The sequence below is a fragment of the Anas acuta genome, chromosome 2 (genome assembly GCF_963932015.1).
Source record: "Anas acuta chromosome 2, bAnaAcu1.1, whole genome shotgun sequence".
In the NCBI taxonomy this organism is placed as follows: Eukaryota; Metazoa; Chordata; class Aves; order Anseriformes; family Anatidae; genus Anas; species Anas acuta.
In genome coordinates this window covers 4,528,729-4,548,033 of record NC_088980.1, presented here as the reverse complement: position 1 = coordinate 4,548,033, position 19,305 = coordinate 4,528,729, and the positions used below count along the sequence as shown (strand labels likewise).

Here is a 19,305-nt window from a genome sequence, read left to right as displayed (position 1 = left end):
CTTTAAATGTTCAAATGTTTAAATGTTCAACCAGTGCTATCCTGATCTACTTCATTAGTCATATATAAAGAAGCTTCTTTAACATTTGCAGACTGTAGTTAAGGGAAGAATACAGCTCCTGTCTTTCACATTATTTATTTATTTATTTATTTTTACTCCCAAGTTTTTCCAATGCTTTGTTCCTTTTTTATTTTTATTTATTTTTTATTTAGGTTGGTTGTTACTTGAAGACCCCTAAATATCCAATTTGGTTGGTGTGCAGTGAAAGCCACTTCAGTGTGCTTTTTTGTTTGGAAAAGGATTTACTAAGTGACTGGAAAACAGAACGGAGATTTGATCTATATTATTATGATGGCTTGGCCAACCAGGAAGAGGAAATACGGTTAACAGTTGGTATGTACAACACAGTAACTCCACATTTCACCTCTGATGGTGGCAACAATATCACATTAAAAAGAAGAATCCAGTAGTACAAACAAAGTTGAGCAAATTTATGATGGTCTCAGGCATTAAAAATATTATTTGTGGGCCTGCTTTCTACTTTGTATAATTATTTTTGATGACTAATTTGAAATTAGAGTTCACAATGTAATTTTGAGAACAAGCTCTTGAAAGGGTTAAAAGTGAGCATATTCTCACTGATACAGATTACTAAATCTTTCAGTGACACTGGTTTCCAAGGAGCAGATTGTGATCTGACCTGTTCATACTTCCAAAGCTATAAACCATATTTAACTACTCCCATTCTCTCTCACATTTCCACAGCGAATCACATATCTTCTACAGGTAGCAAGTACAAGTCTCCTGATCCTGAGCCTTACATGCATGTGGTAAAGTGAGCAGAGAAGGTGAGGAAGCATGAAATCCTTGCCCCCAAACCAAGTTGCTTCAGAAGATGGCAGTAATTTGCCAACAAAGACTAATCTCTTACCTGCCTGTAAGCATACCTAGGAACACAAGCATGTGACAGATCTGACTTGTTAAGCTCATTCTTTCAGGAAACCATGTCAAATTATGGGGCTCCTTTTACAGAAATGTTTCTTGAACTGGAAGACAATTGGACAAGCAGTATTCTGAATCTTAGAAGCTCCTACTCGTTTCCATATTAAGATATTCTTGACCACTAAATTCATATTTGGTAATAATATCCTCCTTATCTTTTGTTTTCTTTCCTCTAATATATTTATACAATCTAATGGAATTCCTTCTCCATCTTGAGGAGCCATGCTATTGTAGTCCTCCCTTTAAAAATAAGCTGTTGGTGTTCCTTGTTTGCGTCTACATTCTGATTCTTGGACAGGATGAATTATACATGGGTGTTGTATGTTCTAATTAAGGCCATGTGGCAAAGCTGCTAGTGTGATGTGAGTGTTGGAGGCCTTTTGCCATCTCACAAGATTTAGTAATGAATGTAATAGTCTTTCTCCCTATTATTTATCCTCTTATTTTAATTAAATTCCATGACATTCTATGGCAGTGATCACATTATATATTATCTCAAGAAATTGTTCAACCTCCACAAAATATAGTTGCCAACTGGTTCCCACACAGTGTGTTCCAGATACAAGATTTATTAAAACAGATTGTACAAAAAATAATAATAATAAAAAATCACTATATCTTCACTTGGAGACAATATATTGTAAATAGGAACACAGTACAATCAAAACAATAATAATTACCAAAAACCCACCACTTTTTTCATAGACTCATAGTTTTTTTGAAGCATGCCTATTAAGGTGAACTTTTTACATGATTTATTTGGCAATTATATATTGTCATTATGAGAAAAATGATCTTGTTAGAACTTTTGTGCTTTGGAGGTGTCTGTAGTCTTACTAGTGTCTGATGATTCAAGAGAATTGCCACGTACTCATGACTAAGTAAAGAGGGACTCTTCCCCTGAGGTAAGGGGATTCTTTGCAAGTGACATAGATGATATAGTTCTCCATAGGACTGGAGAGACTGAGACACAATCGTTATATTCTGTTGCATTGTATAACCTGTGGTTCTTTTATGTCTTTTGCTAATTAATAAATCAGGGATATTTCTGTAATCCAGTTGTACCCATCATTCTGTGATCCCTGGATGAGAAAGTGCTTAGAGTTTGTATATATTTTTCTATTCATTATTCAACCTGTTGTGGCTTAACTGTGTATTTTTTCTCAAAGATTAAACTTGCATTGAGAGGTAGCTATTTTTTTGTTGTGGCTAAAGCCTCTTCCAGGGATGTGTCCTGGTAAATCTTTTGTTATCTATGACATTCTGCAAAAGGCTGTAAAATGCAAACAATTTCTTCATTCCAGGGAAACGCTTTCTTATTTCTTGCTTACTTCTTGATTATTGTACAGTAATCCCTTGTTAGGTCTGGAGAAAAACTGAGATTACTTTACATCTTAAAGGTGCCATTGGTCATAAATCTAAACTGTGCATACAGTATCAGATAGAAATACCACAATGCCAAGTATGACTGGTATTTCCATCATGGAAGCTAAGATAATCAGGCAGAGGGGTAGTATGAAGTCCTGGCTGATACACAACCACTGGTGCTGGTTAGCAAGGTCATTTGCTTTTCACTGACAAAAAGGGGAACTCCTCAAAGTGCAGATATTGTTTAGAATTATGAAGACTACAATCAAGGTAACGTTTCAAGAAATCTTGAAGAAATTACACTAGGCGAGTAAAAGCAAAAACAAGGTAAGAGCAGAGTTAGATTTTTGTAGGTAATAGCAATTGCTGCTTTGTATTAAGTCATCATCAAAACTATGTGGGATTGAGACGTTGTCCCATTTCTTGTACTCATAACCATTTGCCAAAACATAGTCAAGAAATGTGATGTTCTATTCTAAAATAGGCAACATCTGCTGGTGAGTGCAACATGCTGTCCTAAATAAAAGATCATCAGTCCTTCTTTCCCTTTTGGTAGAAATTTCTAATAGGCAGAGAAGGAAAACTAGCCAGTGTATCTAAATTAATCACTTTCTTCATTTTGCTCATGTGCTTTTGTGTTTAAGGACTCAGTAGAGATTCTGGGATGTTTGTTACAGGTCACATAGCATGTTTGTATACTCTGCTTAGAGAAATAGTACTCTTTTCTAATATATACAGTTAATGCCTACCTATGTTAACATTTACATTATGTTGTCTCCAAGTGAAGATACAATGAATTTTTGTACAATCTGCTTTAATAAATCTTCTTCTGTCTCATTGGAGCATACTTTGAACTCACTGTACTTTCGAAGGTATTTTCAAAATGCAACTGAATAATTGCTAAGAAAAATATAACTGGATTTCTTCAGATTCTTCCAGAACCATAGCCACCATTTTCAGCCCTTCAACCAGATCATCAGACAAGAGATAGTCAGGTACTCTCCCTGACATGTAAAAGCTAGAAATATCTGACACTGGCAGAAGTGAATATAAGAGAATATAAGAGCATTCTGTCTACATCAGTCTCTCTTAATCAGATGCATATCCTGTACCCGGCCTTGGCATTGCTAGATGCTCACAACCTTCCCATGGACTGGATGACAGATAGAGAAGGGAAAAAAAAAACACTAGTCTGCTGCTAGTTTAAAATGTTTTACTACAAAACAGGAAACAGCTGAGTAGACTGACATCCAAGCTAGTCACAGGATGTTTTCTCCCTGGGAAATTCAGCAGCTACTTTCACTGTTGACAGATCCTGTGTCTGAGACACTGACCTCTCTGTTTTCCCCGGAACACTGCAATTGCCCTCCATCCCAAAGGAATGCTCAGAACCTGTGGTAGTTCTCTTATATCCAACACAACACTGTCTTCACAGAATCAGAGAATGGTTTGGGTTGGACGGGACCTTAAAGTCCATCCAGTCCCAACCCCCTGCCATGGTCAGGGATACCTCCCACCACATCAGGCCACCCAAAGCCCCATTCAGCCTGGCCTTGAACACCTCCAGGGATGGGGCAGCCATAATTCCTCTGGGCATTATGTTCCAGGGCTTCACCACCCTCTGAGTGAAGAATGACATCCTTATATTTAATCTAAATATAGCTTCTTTCAGTTTAAGGCCATTCTCGCTCTTGTCTTATCACTAAACCCCCATACTAAGTCCCTCCCCAGCTTTCCAGCAGCCAACTTTAGGCCCTGGCAAGCCACTGTAAGGTCTCCTTGGAGCCTTCTCTTCTCCAGGCTGAATGACTCCAACTCCCTCAGCCTGTCTCCATAGCAGAGATGCTCCAGCCTCATGGCACTCCTCTGGACTTACTCCAACAAGTCCTTGTCTTTCTTATGTTGGGGACCCCAGATCTGAACACAGTGCTCCAGGCAAGATTTCACGAGAACATAGGGGCAGAATTACCTGCCTCACCCTTCTGCCCATGCTACTTTTGATGCAGCCCAGGATACGGTAGTCCATAGTCTTTTCTCACATTTTCAACAGTCAAGGAACAGTCTTCCTTTCAAGGGTGAAGAAATCTTAACCTAACTCAGGATTTCTTATTCAAGTGAAGGACATCTGCTGTCTTTAGTATTTCGTTAAAGAAAACTGCTTTCTTAGTAATTGTGGCTTTGACTGCAAAATCAAATTGTAATGACAGCTCTCTCCTACAGCATATTCTTTCATCTTCTAGTCCGTGTTTTCCCTGAGACCATCTCTATATTGATAAACTAACTGGGGTCAGATCATGGGTCTGAACACTGTCCCATGATTATCCTTACCATTAAGTAGTCAGCACAGTTCTGGACAAGTTTCTGGCCCAAACCAACAAGCACTGGGCAAAATCTGGGGACCATTCCCAACAGCAAGTTTGCATTCAGTCACCCCCTTTCAGCCTTTAGGCCACCATCACATGAACAGGCAATAGACCATGAGCTAAAAGTCTGTGCTGTTACATCCATGGGTGGACTTCCTAGAAGCCACTGCAGTGCAGAAATAAATAGACTTGTACTCCAGTCACTAATCATGTATGCTATGTCTCTGCAGACACAACTCAGATGTTCACTGAAGATAAAGAAAATGATCTTACTCCTCCACTTGAGCACTGCATTAGAACAAAGTAAGTGAAAACTACATTTTTTCATAGATATTTTCACTCATTGATATAAATAATATATGTAAGGATGGTGTGTGGTTAAAAGGAAATATTACAGCAGTCAATCTTGTGAAGTTACTGGTTAAAAATCAGAAAATATCACTTTTTTTGCATGTTATTGCAGTTAACATCAAACTGTCTAAGACATTCATTTGGCTGTTAGAGGAACTTTCATTTCATCTCCAAGTAATGACTGAACCGAAGGTAGTTTAAGAGCTCAACTTGATGTCAATAGATCAAAATTTGATTTCCTAAAAGTGATTGGTTCCTATTGTAGAGGTATAATGAGAAAAGGAGAAAATATCTTCCATCTTCATCAGTCTTTTCTGAAAAATATAATTGCACTGGGGCATTTGTACATTTTTGATTCATGAAGCTGTGCGTAATGGTCTTAGTTCTCTCAAACTGTCCATTTGTCCATGGCAGACTTTCTCAAAATCACAAATTGGAGTGCTTTTCAAGTCATTCTTGATGGTTCTTAGGTTATATTTTCTTTTTAAATACGAGGCCAGTTACTGTCATGTTAGGAATTTCATGACCATTTTAAGGTCTGTATGACATTAAATGATGGATTTTTAAAGAATTTGTCTAAGTCATACTAAAGAACATTTTCAGTTTACTGAGATAAGAAATGAAGCAAAATAGCGAACTTTCACTGTACCAGCTTTATATCAACTTCCACCAGCAGGACTTTGAAAGCTGTTATGTGAGTGTCTTTGGAGCAAGAAGTAAAAGCCTCATTGTTAATTCTCGTAAAAGCCAAGCAGCTTCATATTTCTCTAGTAATTTCTCTCCTCTCTCTGGCACATTTTTCTGTTAATAATAATACATATAAAAAACCAACAAACAAACAAAAAACTACAACAAGAAGAATCAATCAAACAAAAAGAGCGAAACAAATAAGGACAGTGACTGCCAAACAGCATGTTCATGGAGAGCTGCCATTATAAACTTACAGAAAAGTAGAAAAGGTATCCTGTGACATGACAGCGGTGACATTAGTTCAGGCTCCATACACATAGATTGAATTGATAGATTGCTCTCAGACACAAGGTGAAACACAAGCATTACTACAAAGATAATGCATAGCTGATGCTTTGGGGTGAATAATGCATTCAACTATTTAAAGTTACACTTAGAACATTCCTGGCATTGCATCAAAGTTGCACACAGTTTTGGTAATGGTGATATTTGTTTATTTTAAATTCCGTGCTCTAATCTGTTAGAGAAGTAAATTATCAGGAAATTCCAGTGTCAGCTAATTTTGTTTGTACCGTTCCTAGGACTGCCTGATTTACCCCGATCAGTCTGTCTCCCTGTTTTCAGTATTCTCCACTTGCTTTTTGTTTTTCATGTTATATTTTATCTTTTTGTTTTAAGAACTTTTCTTTCAACTATGAAACAATATATAAGGAAAAGTAAAAACAAATCAAACTAACCAACATTTTACCAAACTGACAGAGAGAAAAGCAATATTTTCTATCATACAACTATGGAAAATAACAATAAAATATTTTCATTAAAGCAAGCAAAACAAACAAAGACATTATTACTTTTGGCTAAGCATTCATAATGAAGCTCATTTTTAAACCTATCTCATCAAAAAAATGTAGGATAATTTCTCAGACAGCATGGAGAATTTCACAGTCTGTACAATCAGAACTGGAATTAAACATTGTTTCCAAATTTTGATTGGGATTTTTCTTTCACCAATTAGTTCTATTTCAATCCATAAAAAGTTTTACCACTTGTTTACCCCATACCTGAACACCACCATCCTGTAGTGCATTGATTTATATGCCTAACACCTGTCAGCTCTTTGTTCTCTTATCCTCTCCCAATGGAAGAACTGTATATTTAAAAGATTGTTTCTATATTTATTTTTTTTCATTATGATTATTATCAGAGGAGAAGAATTGTTTTGCTTCTACAGAAGGAGGAGGCTCATATTTTTATTACCTATTATACACAATGTTGGAAAAGAGAGATTTGAGTTTAAAGCAGGTAACACTTCACATGGCTAAAACAAATAGTCACCAACAGATATTGCTTCAACCTGCAGGCTTGCAGCTAAAGAGTCAGTGCTATTAAATAAACTTTTATTGTGGTTTTCATCCCTAGACATCTGTGGAAGTAGACAGATTCTGACCAAGAGATGTCTGGAATGTGCATCCCTGGGTTGTTTGGGAGATGCCATGCAGATGTCTGATTCCGTTCTCCCCTGAATACTCTTATATCACAGTCACGATCCTCAGCGGCTGTCTGCACTGGCGGAAATAACATCTGTTAGCTCTGCCTGAGGGGAATAAAACTTTGATCTGATATTATAATCCAAATCCAGCAATGCATTTTGTTAACCCTCTCGTGACAGCTTTCTTTTGTGGTACACATAGTTGATTTGTATTCCTTCAAAGTGAGACATTTGGTAGAAATTTGATAGAGAAGAAGAGAGCATGAGTATTTCACCATAAATGACTGGTATACTCTAAAACGGTGCCAAATGATTAGTACAGGAGATATTCTCTGAATGTTATTCCAGGCTGAGCATTGTTCAGGGTTTGAACCAGTTCCTCTTAACATTCAATGGATGTATTCCCGTTATCTTCCATGACCCTTGGATGAGGTTGTAGTCAAACCAAATTAGTGTTGTTTTCACATTGCTAATTTGATAAATTATAATTGAATCAGCAGCTAGAATGTGGGTTCCATTTGAATTACATTCTAGCAGGACAGTTTGGGGAAATGATGGCACTGCATTGTCTGGTTCATTTTGTTTCAGTCTATAAAGAAATGACTTGTTCAGCACCTGTGAATGAGCATTATTTGACACCTTTTGTTGTGCAGATTCAATAGATGAAAAAGTTTCAAAGTCCTCTCCAAAAGGACTGAGCAAACTGGCAAGGGCTGCTTTTCAGTTCACAAACAGCCCAAGAAAAATAGTTGGAAAATAAATACAGAAGATAAGGCTTGTAATGAAAGTTACCTTGAGTCCTGCTTCAGAATATGTTTTGCTGTTTAAACTCCTTATTGAAAGCCTATTTTAAAAATGTCCAGTTCTTCACTGCATAGAGATGAGCAATATCTTAAGCCGTAACAGCAAAAATGGTATCAGCACTTGTTAATATTTTCACAGAGTGCAGTGTGTCCTCACAGCAGGTTGCATTCAACATCATTTGGCCCCTGCAAATCCCTCTCAAAACTTTAATCATTCTGGTGAGATGGAAGGTGTTGCCTTGGAAAGACTGTACACAAAGATAAAGGATGATTTGGTGGCATTACCAGAAAAATACAGCGGGCAATTGCACTTCCCACTTACCTTTACTTATTCATGGGGAAAAGGTGATATTCTGAAACTCTGGCAGAAACAACTTTCTGCACTGGCAGATGCCAAACTGTGTCAACTGTTCCCAATCAATTATTAGCTTAAATGTGAGGCATCGCTGTTACCTATTACTACTAAATCCAGTCTTCATTCTGCATTTTTCTTCATCTTCTCAGCAAGTTCAAAAAAAAAAAAAAAAGGAAGGAAAGAAAGAAAAATTTCACAGCAGTCCAATTTTCAATGTCAGTTTACTTGCACTTTCACTGGGGTTAATTGTGTACTGAAAAAAAAATCCCTCAGGTGGTCACTTTCTTTGAGACCTTGAGCTGAATACTGCATGGATTCAGCTCTTGGTTTTGTTTTACACTTAATTGACTTGACAAATGAAAGGACTGAGCTGTCATACCCTTGCTGACATATCCTTTCCTCTGTGACAAAAAGAATGTGGCTTGCAGACTGTCAAGTCATTGTTGTCCCCATCCCCTCACCCATGTCTTACCACTCTGCTTCTGCTCTTTGAGACAGATTTTTTAACCAGATCATATCTTGGACATCATATATTGGACACTTGGACCAGGTCATATATTGGACATTGGGAATGCAGTAGTTTAGTTCTCACATATAGATCATGAATTTGTAAATATGAGAAGTGCCAAGGGTGCTATTCATGTAATAACTCACTTCAATTTAGTGCTGTCATTGGAGAGACTTATCCTGGTTTCACTAGTTCACCTCTTGGTTCACCCCTTTGTATTCTGCCCTGCTTTGAAGACACATTTGGTGACAAATTCAGGACTGGTACCTTCTTAGCACTCACTGTACTGGTCACATTCCTGGAGTGGACAGCTGAACAGTAGCAGCCAATACAAAGCCAGTAACTTAAAAGATTGAAGATTTTTTGTGCGTATGCCTGTGGGCTTATTTAAAAACATTGTTCTCGGTATACATCTTTAGTGGTATTCTGATGAAATGATGAGATGGAGAAAAAGCAAAGGATCTTCACATTAATATCAAAACATAACCATTAGAGCAAGCCACAGAATATTTCAAAGGAACCAAGGACAGGAGCAACGATAGATAATAAATGAAATTATCTTGTCTTGGGATTTTACAGTCAAACAGCTCCAATCAGAAACTTGGCTGTATAGGAATGTGCAAATTGACTTGTAACAGCTTAGAGACTGATCATTCTGGTTATACACGGTCAATTCTTGTACTCAATCCTGGGGACTGCCTAAAGTCTTTGCAAAACCAAGGTTCTAATTCTGAATCAGCTGCTGCTGAGGACTCTTTGTTGGGCACCTAAAATTAGGGGGCACATTTCCCTTTCTTTCCCTTGGAGAAGATGTCATTACCCCAAGTGAGTCTATCCTAAACTCTGTAAGGGTGGGTGGGTGGTTGAGAGGTGTTGGCTTACCTTTCCAATGCCCTAATTAAATTACAGGTGTAAAATATTGCTTTTATTCCTAGGTGGCAAGGAGCTGTTATTGACTGGAATGGCACAGAACCAATCTTGTGACTGACCTGACCCGCACTTTATTTGTAAAGAGAAAAAAGGGAAATGACAGAACTAGCACATTCCTATTCCCACCAATACAGGAAATAGGACAAGAGTTATGCTGTTTATGATGAGGAAGAATGACATGGTTGTGTGCAGGCTGGAAGAGTTTCACCTCATTCACCTCATGCTTCGGATATTTTGCTTATAATATAAACGACACTTACATAAATTCTTAGAGACTGATTATAACATACAGTTTCTGAGCGTTGACTGAGTTTCCCGTGCCAAATTATGGTTACAGACGAAGCAGTGAAGTTGTCAATGTTCCCTTGAGGTCTCTTTCTGGATCTACTCTGTATCCTGCAATTGTTTCCAAAAATCTGATGAAAGAAGCTGAATCCATTTCTGTCACTGTACCTGCTTTCTCTGTGTTGCCTAATTATTCACCTACAACACTACAGCGCAAGTATAAAATGTCATCCAAGAAATATATATATTCACCTTGTTACTTTATATTAGTAAGTCTCATTTTGCACTGAATGTATTGGTGATCACATGGACTTCTCAGATAGAGCCAGACCTACACAAAGTTCTTGTGTTATAAAATTTGCAGTAAAGCTTCGGTTTTCTGTTAACAGAACATACTGGTATGTTCCTTGTTCTGGGTGAGATTCTGTGGTGCACAGTGCCTCACACTGATGTAGTTCATTTCCTTTCTGGAGGGGAGAAAGATGTTTAAATATCTTTTATATCAGTGTAACTGCTTATACTCTAGGTTTTATTTACACTGAAGTGCTAGATAAAAGTTGTGGTTTGCTTCTTCATTATTACAAGAAAACAGAAATGCTGTTAGGTTTGCAATGTAAAGAGTGATAGAGGATCTGTGATAGATACTGTTTTTCGTGATTAAATAAAATGCATGTGTGAAAATGGTGTACTGTGGAGATGTACCATGAGGTACTAAAAGAACAGTTTGTATTATGAAATGAATTCTTTATTTTGGCAACATTTTACTAAAATTGGAACAAGCTACTGAAGACTAGAAAAAATGCTTTTGAAAAAAATATTTGCCAGCAGAAAAGCTGCAGGTAAATGGTGTTTCTGGAATAATTTGTCTCACTTAAAAGTAAGTATTTCATGAGAGTTTAATACAAGACTTTTACTTGCTGATATTTATCATAGCACCTTCTTCCTGGTCAATATGAAAACTTTGAGTCCAGATAAACTAGGTGCTATTTTCAAAATCAATTTCTAACAAAAATTAAATATCCTACTGTGTGTAGCCTAGAGATATAAAACAGTCTGTGCAAATACAAATTTTAGGGAATTAGCACTTGATATAGATTTGGAAACTGACTTGAGTATAAACCATAACATTCTACCAGAAAAGTTTAGTCTGTGAATGTACATCTGTCTCCCCCTTTGCTTCTCATTTACATCAAGATATCTATGTGCAGTAAAGCATATCAGAGTTGCAGTTATTTCAATTTTATTTGTTTCAGTGTAATTTGTTTTAGATCAGATAGGCAAACTTCCTTCTTTACACTTTGTGAGATGAAGATCTCCCATTCAGCCTTGAAGCCATAGACAGCATCAGATTCCTTACTCAGAGCCCATTCCTGACTCTCCTACAGGAATATTACATTGCCCCCTTCATCTCAGTGTATTTAGGGATATGTTTGTACTGTCAGCTGTAGGTGGACTCAAGACTGCCTTTAGGATGCATTCATCTAAACTTCAAGCACACCAGTTCCTTGGTAAGACATTGCCTCAGTGAGCTTCAGTATTTCTAGGAGCTGGAGATCCCAAATGTTCAAGGATCCCAGATCCAGGCGTTTCAATAATACAGCTTGAAAAATCACAGACATAATGGTAGCTGAGTTTGTTGTCAGGCAGTCTACCAGCCTGCATAAAACCTTTGCTCCTTTATTTATTTACTTTTTTTTTTTTTTATGATCTATAGTCCACACTTTGTTTCATGGTGTGAATATAGTCTGATTTTCCCAGCTGCCTCACAGGGCAGCTATAACATAAGACTTTTCACAGAATGCATTTGGACAGAAAATAGTGTAGAGATGAAAATTCCTTTCTGAATTTTTCAATTTATTAAACCTACACCGTTTGCTTTAAAGCACTGCTTTAAACTATGTCAGTTTGGAGGAGATGACTTTCCACTCCCAGATGGAAGAGCAGTGAACATAAGTGTTCCCCTGGGGAGGAAGAGAGCTGCCTTTTTACAGCCCTGATTTCATCTGATTAAAATATGGATGTCTCCAGTGCAGATGTGCTTGGAGGAGCTGTTTCTCTGGGCTACCTTTAGAGTTGAAACAGATAGTAAGATGTGATATATCTTTGCTTTTGGGCAAGAAGAATTATGATCCAGACTATAGGATTATAAACTGAGTATAGCTGGAGCCCAAGGGGATAGCCTTGGATCAACTTCACCCTTAAAGATGTAAGGATTTTTCAGGACATAACAAAGAGTTCAAGATTAATAAATAGGCATGGAAATGGTTTATATATTTTTTTTTTTCTTATTTTGAAGCATAAATGAAGATCAGAGGGAGCCCTGAGCTCTGTATCTCTTTTTAAAACAGTCTGCAAAGACTTTTGAGGCTCCATCCTCACTGGTTATGGATAATAATTTTGTTGAATATTAATTTCTATTCCAGCAGAATCCCAGTGGGCCAGATCTTTCATATTCATTATCTGTAATTAAGTCCCCATATAGTTGTTATGCAAAGTCCACTGTCTGCCATCTTTTTAAGATGGTCTAACTCAAGACTCACCTGTGCCCTCACTCACAAAGGCAGAAACAAAACACTTGGACCAAAACTACCACCGCTGTAGGGTAATTCCACCAAGCTTAAGCACAGCATTGCTAAGCCCCTTCCACCATCTTTGCTCCTGGAGCCTACAGGCAGTACCTGCCTTCTCCAGGGCTCAGCGATGCTGCCCTTACTACACAAGAGAGATGGCTCTTGAGATTTACTAAGGCATCTTTCAGTAAAGAGGAAATGCGTAACAAAATTACTCATGTAGAGCTACCTCTTCTGCAGAAACAAACAAATCAACCAACCCTAAAACTAAAACAAAACAAAAAAACAACCAACAAACCAAAACACAAAAAAAAAAAAAAGAGGAAAAAAAAAGAAACCTGAGTATTGCCTCTCTCACTTTCTGCATCAAGACTCATATATTTCAATTAGATAGCAAAACACAGGAGGTTATTTAAAATATCACAGAGATTTTTCAATCAAATGATCAGGCAAGATGATACAAAATGTCATATGGCAATACAAAAACCTTTGTACAGACCTGTGCGAATTCATATCCTGTTGTAGCAGTTTACATCTAGTTTTTTAATTACTTTTTCCTTTTCATTGTTTCCCATTTTCTTTTTCGTTGCCTGATAAACGTGACTTCCTGAAGTGAACAAAGCAAGGAGTTGCTAATTGTACATTAAAAGACACTGGCACTTGGCCTCTATGTATTTCTTAAATTCATTCTCTTTCCTTCTGTGATATAAAAAATGCACCCTCTGCTGAAATGTGATGCCTTAGCTAACAACAGAGATGGCATATTGTATATGCAGAATGTCTAATCAGAAGTGCTATTTTGGTAAGGTGTCATATATATCGCATTTGTGCAAAATGTATATTTAATTTTGTCTTGTACAGAATGTCTCATACAAATAAAACATTTAAAGCAAAGATAATAGTAACATCCCAGATTTCCTCTGCATTTTTTTAATAATTAATTTGCTAGTGGAAATTAATCTGAGAGATTAGATTATGAATGTTTCATGGGCCTCATCATGTCAGTGGAATAATAACAAGATGTTAAGCTTCCCTCTTTCTGAGCAGAACTGTAGCACAGTTGGTGCAGCAGGATGGAGTAACCCTTCCTCAGCTCACAGGATTCACACCTAGGCAGCTACTTAGTGCTTAAACTAACTAGTGTGAAGCTAATTTATAGCATGAGGTACTATCTGTCCACCATCTTCTGTTTGAAACCTACCCAATGCTGAGAGTGGAAACTGCAAAGATCTCATTAATCCTCATGGCTTTTTATCATCTCAGTCTCAGATAAATCACATCATCCTGATCAAAATCAAGGGAGGTGTAGACAAGTAAGAGTTGTTTGGGGAAGTTTGTGGCAGGGTGGGTATGTGCAGACACTGAGTAGGTTTCTTGTATGTATGCAGGTCTACATTAGACTAGAAAAAGTATTTCATTATTATGATCATATATTTATTATCACGAACGAATCTCTATTATCACTGTGGTTTGTTCCAGGTAGCGCAAAAATGGTAACTTGAGTCTGCTGGTTTTAGTTCTTCACTTTTCTGAGGCAGATTTCTTTTTGTTGTTAATATATCTAATGGACTAATATATAATGACAGGAAATAGTCACTTTAGAAATCAGAAGAAAGCTGAAGAGCTTGGAAAAATGACACAGCCTTAAGCCAAGTTTAGTCAGAAGTGATAAGCGAGGGGCTCTAAAGATTCAGTTGCTGCACCTGAGATACTTGAAGGAAGCCCAGTTTTCTGGCTGTGATTGGGATCTTCTTTAAAGTACAAGGGCCCCAGATCACTGATTGATTCAGAAATTGCTGGATACATTTTTTTTTAAGGAAGTAAAACAGTTCTTCACAGCACCTATATGATTTGGGGTATGATTATGGAAACAATTTCACACAAAATATAGGTATACAAATTTGCTGGTAAGTCTGTGTAATTTTCCTGCCCTAGGGTAAGTTTACTATGGAGGAAACTGCCTTCAATTATTTCACATTTACCAGATATGGTATATGGACAACAATTGTGGAGTAGGTGTTAAAAACTAAACCCAGAACCCAAGTTTGTCTTTTAAGAATTTGCCTATTCAGCTCATCCTTATAGAAACTTAAATCTTAAAAATCAAGCACCAAAGCCTTTATGACTGATGTGTATTATCTTGTTTTACTGTTGATCTGTAAGATTATGGCGGAAACAGAGAGGTTTACTCATGGAAAGAAAATGACTGTTCCTGCTTGTCCGTATGATCCAGGGCCCAGTCTGCTGCATAAACTAAGGAAAATTCATTAAGAACACTTTGTATATACTAGCACTCTTCATTTATTTGTTTTCATTGGCTCAAATATAATAAATCCAACATTAGCTCTGAAATAAGGAAATAGTTTCCCCTTAGCAGCTTTGTTTATAAATCTAGAGAAGGAAAAAGGGCATTTTCAATCAGGTATTTTATTTGTCATTTCAACCAGGGTGGGAAGGGGTTGTTGTTAGAGTGGAACACAACCTATTTTTGTGATGTCCCTCGTTAACAACAGTTGTTGACTGTATCAACATTGAAGCAAGCATAGATTTTAAAATGAAGAACCCTCTTAAGAATGTAAAGTGACTTTTTACTAAGATAAATATTTACCAGCAGTCCAAAATTTCAACTTCCATCTGTTTGTTATTGTTGTTTTACTTAAATGAATTATGTTAAATTGCAGCAGTTTTAAACAGGCACAACTCAATATTTAGAGGCACTGCTCTTCAGTACTGAGAAGAATTGATGGCATTGAGATTTTTGCTAGACTAAAAAAGTAAAGCACTTTTTCTTTGAGCTCTGGCTCTTGGCATCAAGGTGAATTTCAGCTCATGTGTGGTTTCCATGGCACTGCATACTATGCTATTCAGCATGCTTTACATAGCAGATCCTTGATCTACACAGGTTAAGATGTCTTATAACATCTCATCGATCTAAATGCCTTTATTTTCAAGGCCCATTTGAGAAACATGAGATCATTTATGGAAAAAATAGAGTACAGTGAGTTAGCTGTAGACAGCTTGACAAGAGGCAGTCCTGTGCATGGACCAGATCCACACACCCAGAACTAGTAAATCAGGGAACAGGATCGTGACATTAACATGGTTCTGAAACTAAATGTTTTCTATTGTGGAAGCTAATTGGTAGAGATGCAACAAAGCTAATGGGCTCAGATGGAACACATTTAATTTCTGCAGCTGATCCATGTATTGCTTACTTGAAGATATTTGTAGCATGTTTTGGCTGCTTGATGTACTAGTGCCTATAAAGGCGATGAGCATCCACAATCTCAAAATAAAGGTATTTGATGTGTTTGAAAGTGGTCATCCCAAACCAAAATCTTCCAACATTGCCAATTATTTTTGGCAATAGTTATTCTCCTGAAGTGACTTCCTGCTGTAGAATGTTTAGTCTCATCTGTGAATCTCAGGTGGGATCCATCTAATCTAGTCAGAGGTGTCTACAGGGTAGATAATCTCTCCTTGTAAGCTCATGACCCAGGACTATTTTTACAGTCACTGGTGAGACATAGGCACTGTATGAGCATGAGTCACCTGACTTCTTTTAGGAGCCTACTGTAGGATGAAATTAATTTCAGTTTTCACTTCCTTGACTGCTTCTGGCTGGATCTCCACAGATTACACTGACTACGGAGGCTAGTATGACTAGGTCAAATTAATCCCACTGTGTGTGAATGATAAAGACAGGAAAGAAGAATGTGTTTACAGACCCATATAATTGACAAAATGTGTGAATAAGATGAATGGTTAGAGATTCCTCCTGGCTGCTGCACTGTTCTTACCTCTGTCTTCTACTGTGCAGGTTTTAGCTGTGAACTAGAGAAATATCTCTTTTTGAAAGAAATCATAGGAGTTAGCAGCAGGAATTTGCTAGTGTTTGGAGAATATGTTTTGTATATCAAAGTTGATACCTGGAAGGTGTCCTGGATGTGAGGTCTTGCAAGCACAGATATGTTGTACGACAGCACTAAGATTGTGTTACAATCCTAAATCCTGATTTAAAAAATGAATAAATAAATAAATAAATATATCTGTACCTTGTGTGGGTGTTCTCCTTACTTTTTTTATCATTATCTTATCACTTGGCAAGGACTTCCAGATTAGTCTAAGAAGTATTCTGGGCATTTATAAAAATACTCCAATGCTCTGGAATTCAGCAAATATTTATTCATTGACAAAACAGTAGCAAAGAATGTGTAACAACAACAAATATATACTGTTTAGCTCCTCTCTGTAAAATACACAAAAAATATGAGGTCAAAAGTTGCATTCCGCAAACATACCTTGTGATGAGATGTACTTGGTTGGTAAGTGCTGTGGATATAAGCCAAGGTCTCTAGACCTTGAATTCAGGATCATTATAGCATAGATAAATACATTTTCTGGCTAAGTGAAGGGAGTGGTCCACAGTCTCCACCTGCGCTGATCTGTGTGGCACAGTTCCCTGAGGACGCCCAGGTTTCCGCACGGTTATTTTCAAAGAGAAGTTAAAACTGCAGCTGAAGATCACAGAGTTACTGAGCAGCCTTACTCAGCTCTGTGCATGACATGGGTCACATTGGTGACATTTTGGTAGGTATGAAAACCTAAACTTTAAAGGTGGAACCACCATAAATGAGGATGGAATAAAATATTGATATAAACCCAATAAATAAATAAATATATAAATATACATAAATATTTATATATAGCCACCTTAAAAATTGAACCCGGAAAATGCTACAAATCATTTTAGTTTAGAAAAACAGGAGATCAGGATTCAGAGATTTTTGTAACACTCAGGTTTTTTTCTTCTTTGAGATGCAGTTTTAGGTCTATACAATGTTTACTTTATTGAACATTAAATTCAAGAGAAAAATACATTAAAAACCAAACTCATACCAAATGCCAATCAGCTGAATACTGTTTTTAGCATTCTCAGTATGATTATTTATCTCACATGGAAAATAACAATCCAGCATGCTATTGCATTTTGGCTGAGTAAATGCAATGTAGCATTTCACTGCTACAATACATCTCTGTATTCATGTTTTTAAACAGCTATAATATGTTGTTGATATAATTTCAAATCTACTGTCAAATGGTGTTTACATTTAGTTAACAGAAGTAAAAGTCAAAAATATCACAGTAGTAAATTGGGACTATCAATCCTGGATAGTGTGACAAATGAATAATGCTTTGTACTGGCGTTGCATGGCGTGTGAAGAAAGTAGGTCTTTTACGAGCACTTCAATACAGAACAGTTTTATTACAACTGACATCCTACTCAGGGCTGAATTCCTATCACGCACAATATCCTTCCTGAGTCACTCTTGGTAAGGTCAGTTTTTGTAAGATACAACCCACTTCGTTTAAAGTTATGATTCCAGTTTGCAGATAGGACAAATATAAATTTGAGCACATGTTAGAGTCTGCTCTGCTTTTATCGGCATTCTTTTTCAGGAGTTTTCAATGTCAGTAGCAGGTGAGTATTTAAACTTGGAGGTGAAAATTTGAAGTGAAGTTCCTTTTCTACCGTATGAGGTATAGCTATGGGTACCCAAATGTTTACTCATGTAAGAGAGAAAATAGGTGTTTGGCTGTATGCTATATGCTTTCAGAAATGTGTGTGCATGAATAGCAGAGGGCACAGAAAAATAAATTATATACACATTTAATTTTGGATACAATTTATTAGGTTTTATAGGGCAGTTTTAAGGCATCTGCTTATTTTCAGCAAAACACAGAGTTAAAAGTACAAGGAAGCATCCTGAAGAGTGAGACCAAAGAGCCATCAGACCATGTTAGGAGCTGTTACTCTCCTCTGAACTAATGCATATTTAAATTCTTCTGATAACCTGTGCTCCCCAAATACCCATTGCCCCTGTGCTTCATCCTTTGAATTTTCTCAACCTCTAAAAGCCATGAAAGGGTCTCTGTAACTTAAAATATAGAGACAGCATACTTCTTTACTCCTTGTTTGTTTTGTCCAATTTACATATCCTATGTCTAATGTGTAACAGTGAATTAGGAACCCTCTTTCTTTTGTGGACTCTGACAGCAAAATGTCAGTATGGTTTGAGAACAGAAGAGAGATTTATCAGTTTTCAAGGATGCATGGAACAGGCGACTTTTGCTTAAAGGAAAAATTATGTTTCTTGCTTAAAAATATAATCAAATAAAAGAAAAGCCATGCGGAGAATATGTGTTATCTACAATCGTTCCAGAAAGAGTTTCCTACAGAACAACCATTACAAGTCATTGTAAGTCTCTTGGGAACAGCAGTCAAAAACATCAGCAGTTAATTACTCGAACTTCCTAAATCAACCTTCTTTGGCATGACATGAAGTGAATGAGAGCAATAAAAGCAAGGAAGTGCATTGTGCTTTGTCCTGTCCAACTCCTGATCGGACAGGCGTAGGTTACAAGCACAAATGTAACCAGGCATGAATTGTTGTTTTTTATTTTAATTCACGGCCTTGGGTTAAATTAAATGAGCATGCTGGAAAGGCCAAGGTAAAACACAGGGCCAGGTCTTCAGACTGCGTAAATCCTCTAACTTAGTTGAGTTTTATCATTTCCACACCTTCAGAG

At 37.1% G+C, this 19,305-nt stretch overlaps 1 protein-coding gene across 3 annotated transcripts in view; it reads left to right on the top strand.

Annotated features, from left to right (window-relative positions):
- The window catches only part of MINDY4 (MINDY lysine 48 deubiquitinase 4), an 83,779-nt gene extending 70,728 nt beyond the window's left edge, over positions 1 to 13,051 (top strand). The window contains exons 16-19 of one of the 3 annotated variants that reach the window (XR_011093633.1): positions 213 to 393; positions 787 to 848; positions 4,964 to 5,036; positions 9,865 to 13,051. Coding sequence is in view for 1 of the 3 variants with exons in the window: in XM_068673314.1 (XP_068529415.1) it covers positions 213 to 393; positions 4,964 to 5,036; positions 9,865 to 9,913 (303 nt within the window). In the remaining 2 variants the exon portion in view is untranslated. Of the gene's footprint in view, positions 1 to 212; positions 394 to 786; positions 849 to 4,963; positions 5,037 to 9,864 lie in introns of those variants that run through there. The other 2 variants (XM_068673314.1, XM_068673315.1) reach the window with 2 other exon arrangements.
- Positions 13,052 to 19,305: the final 6,254 nt, after the last annotated feature.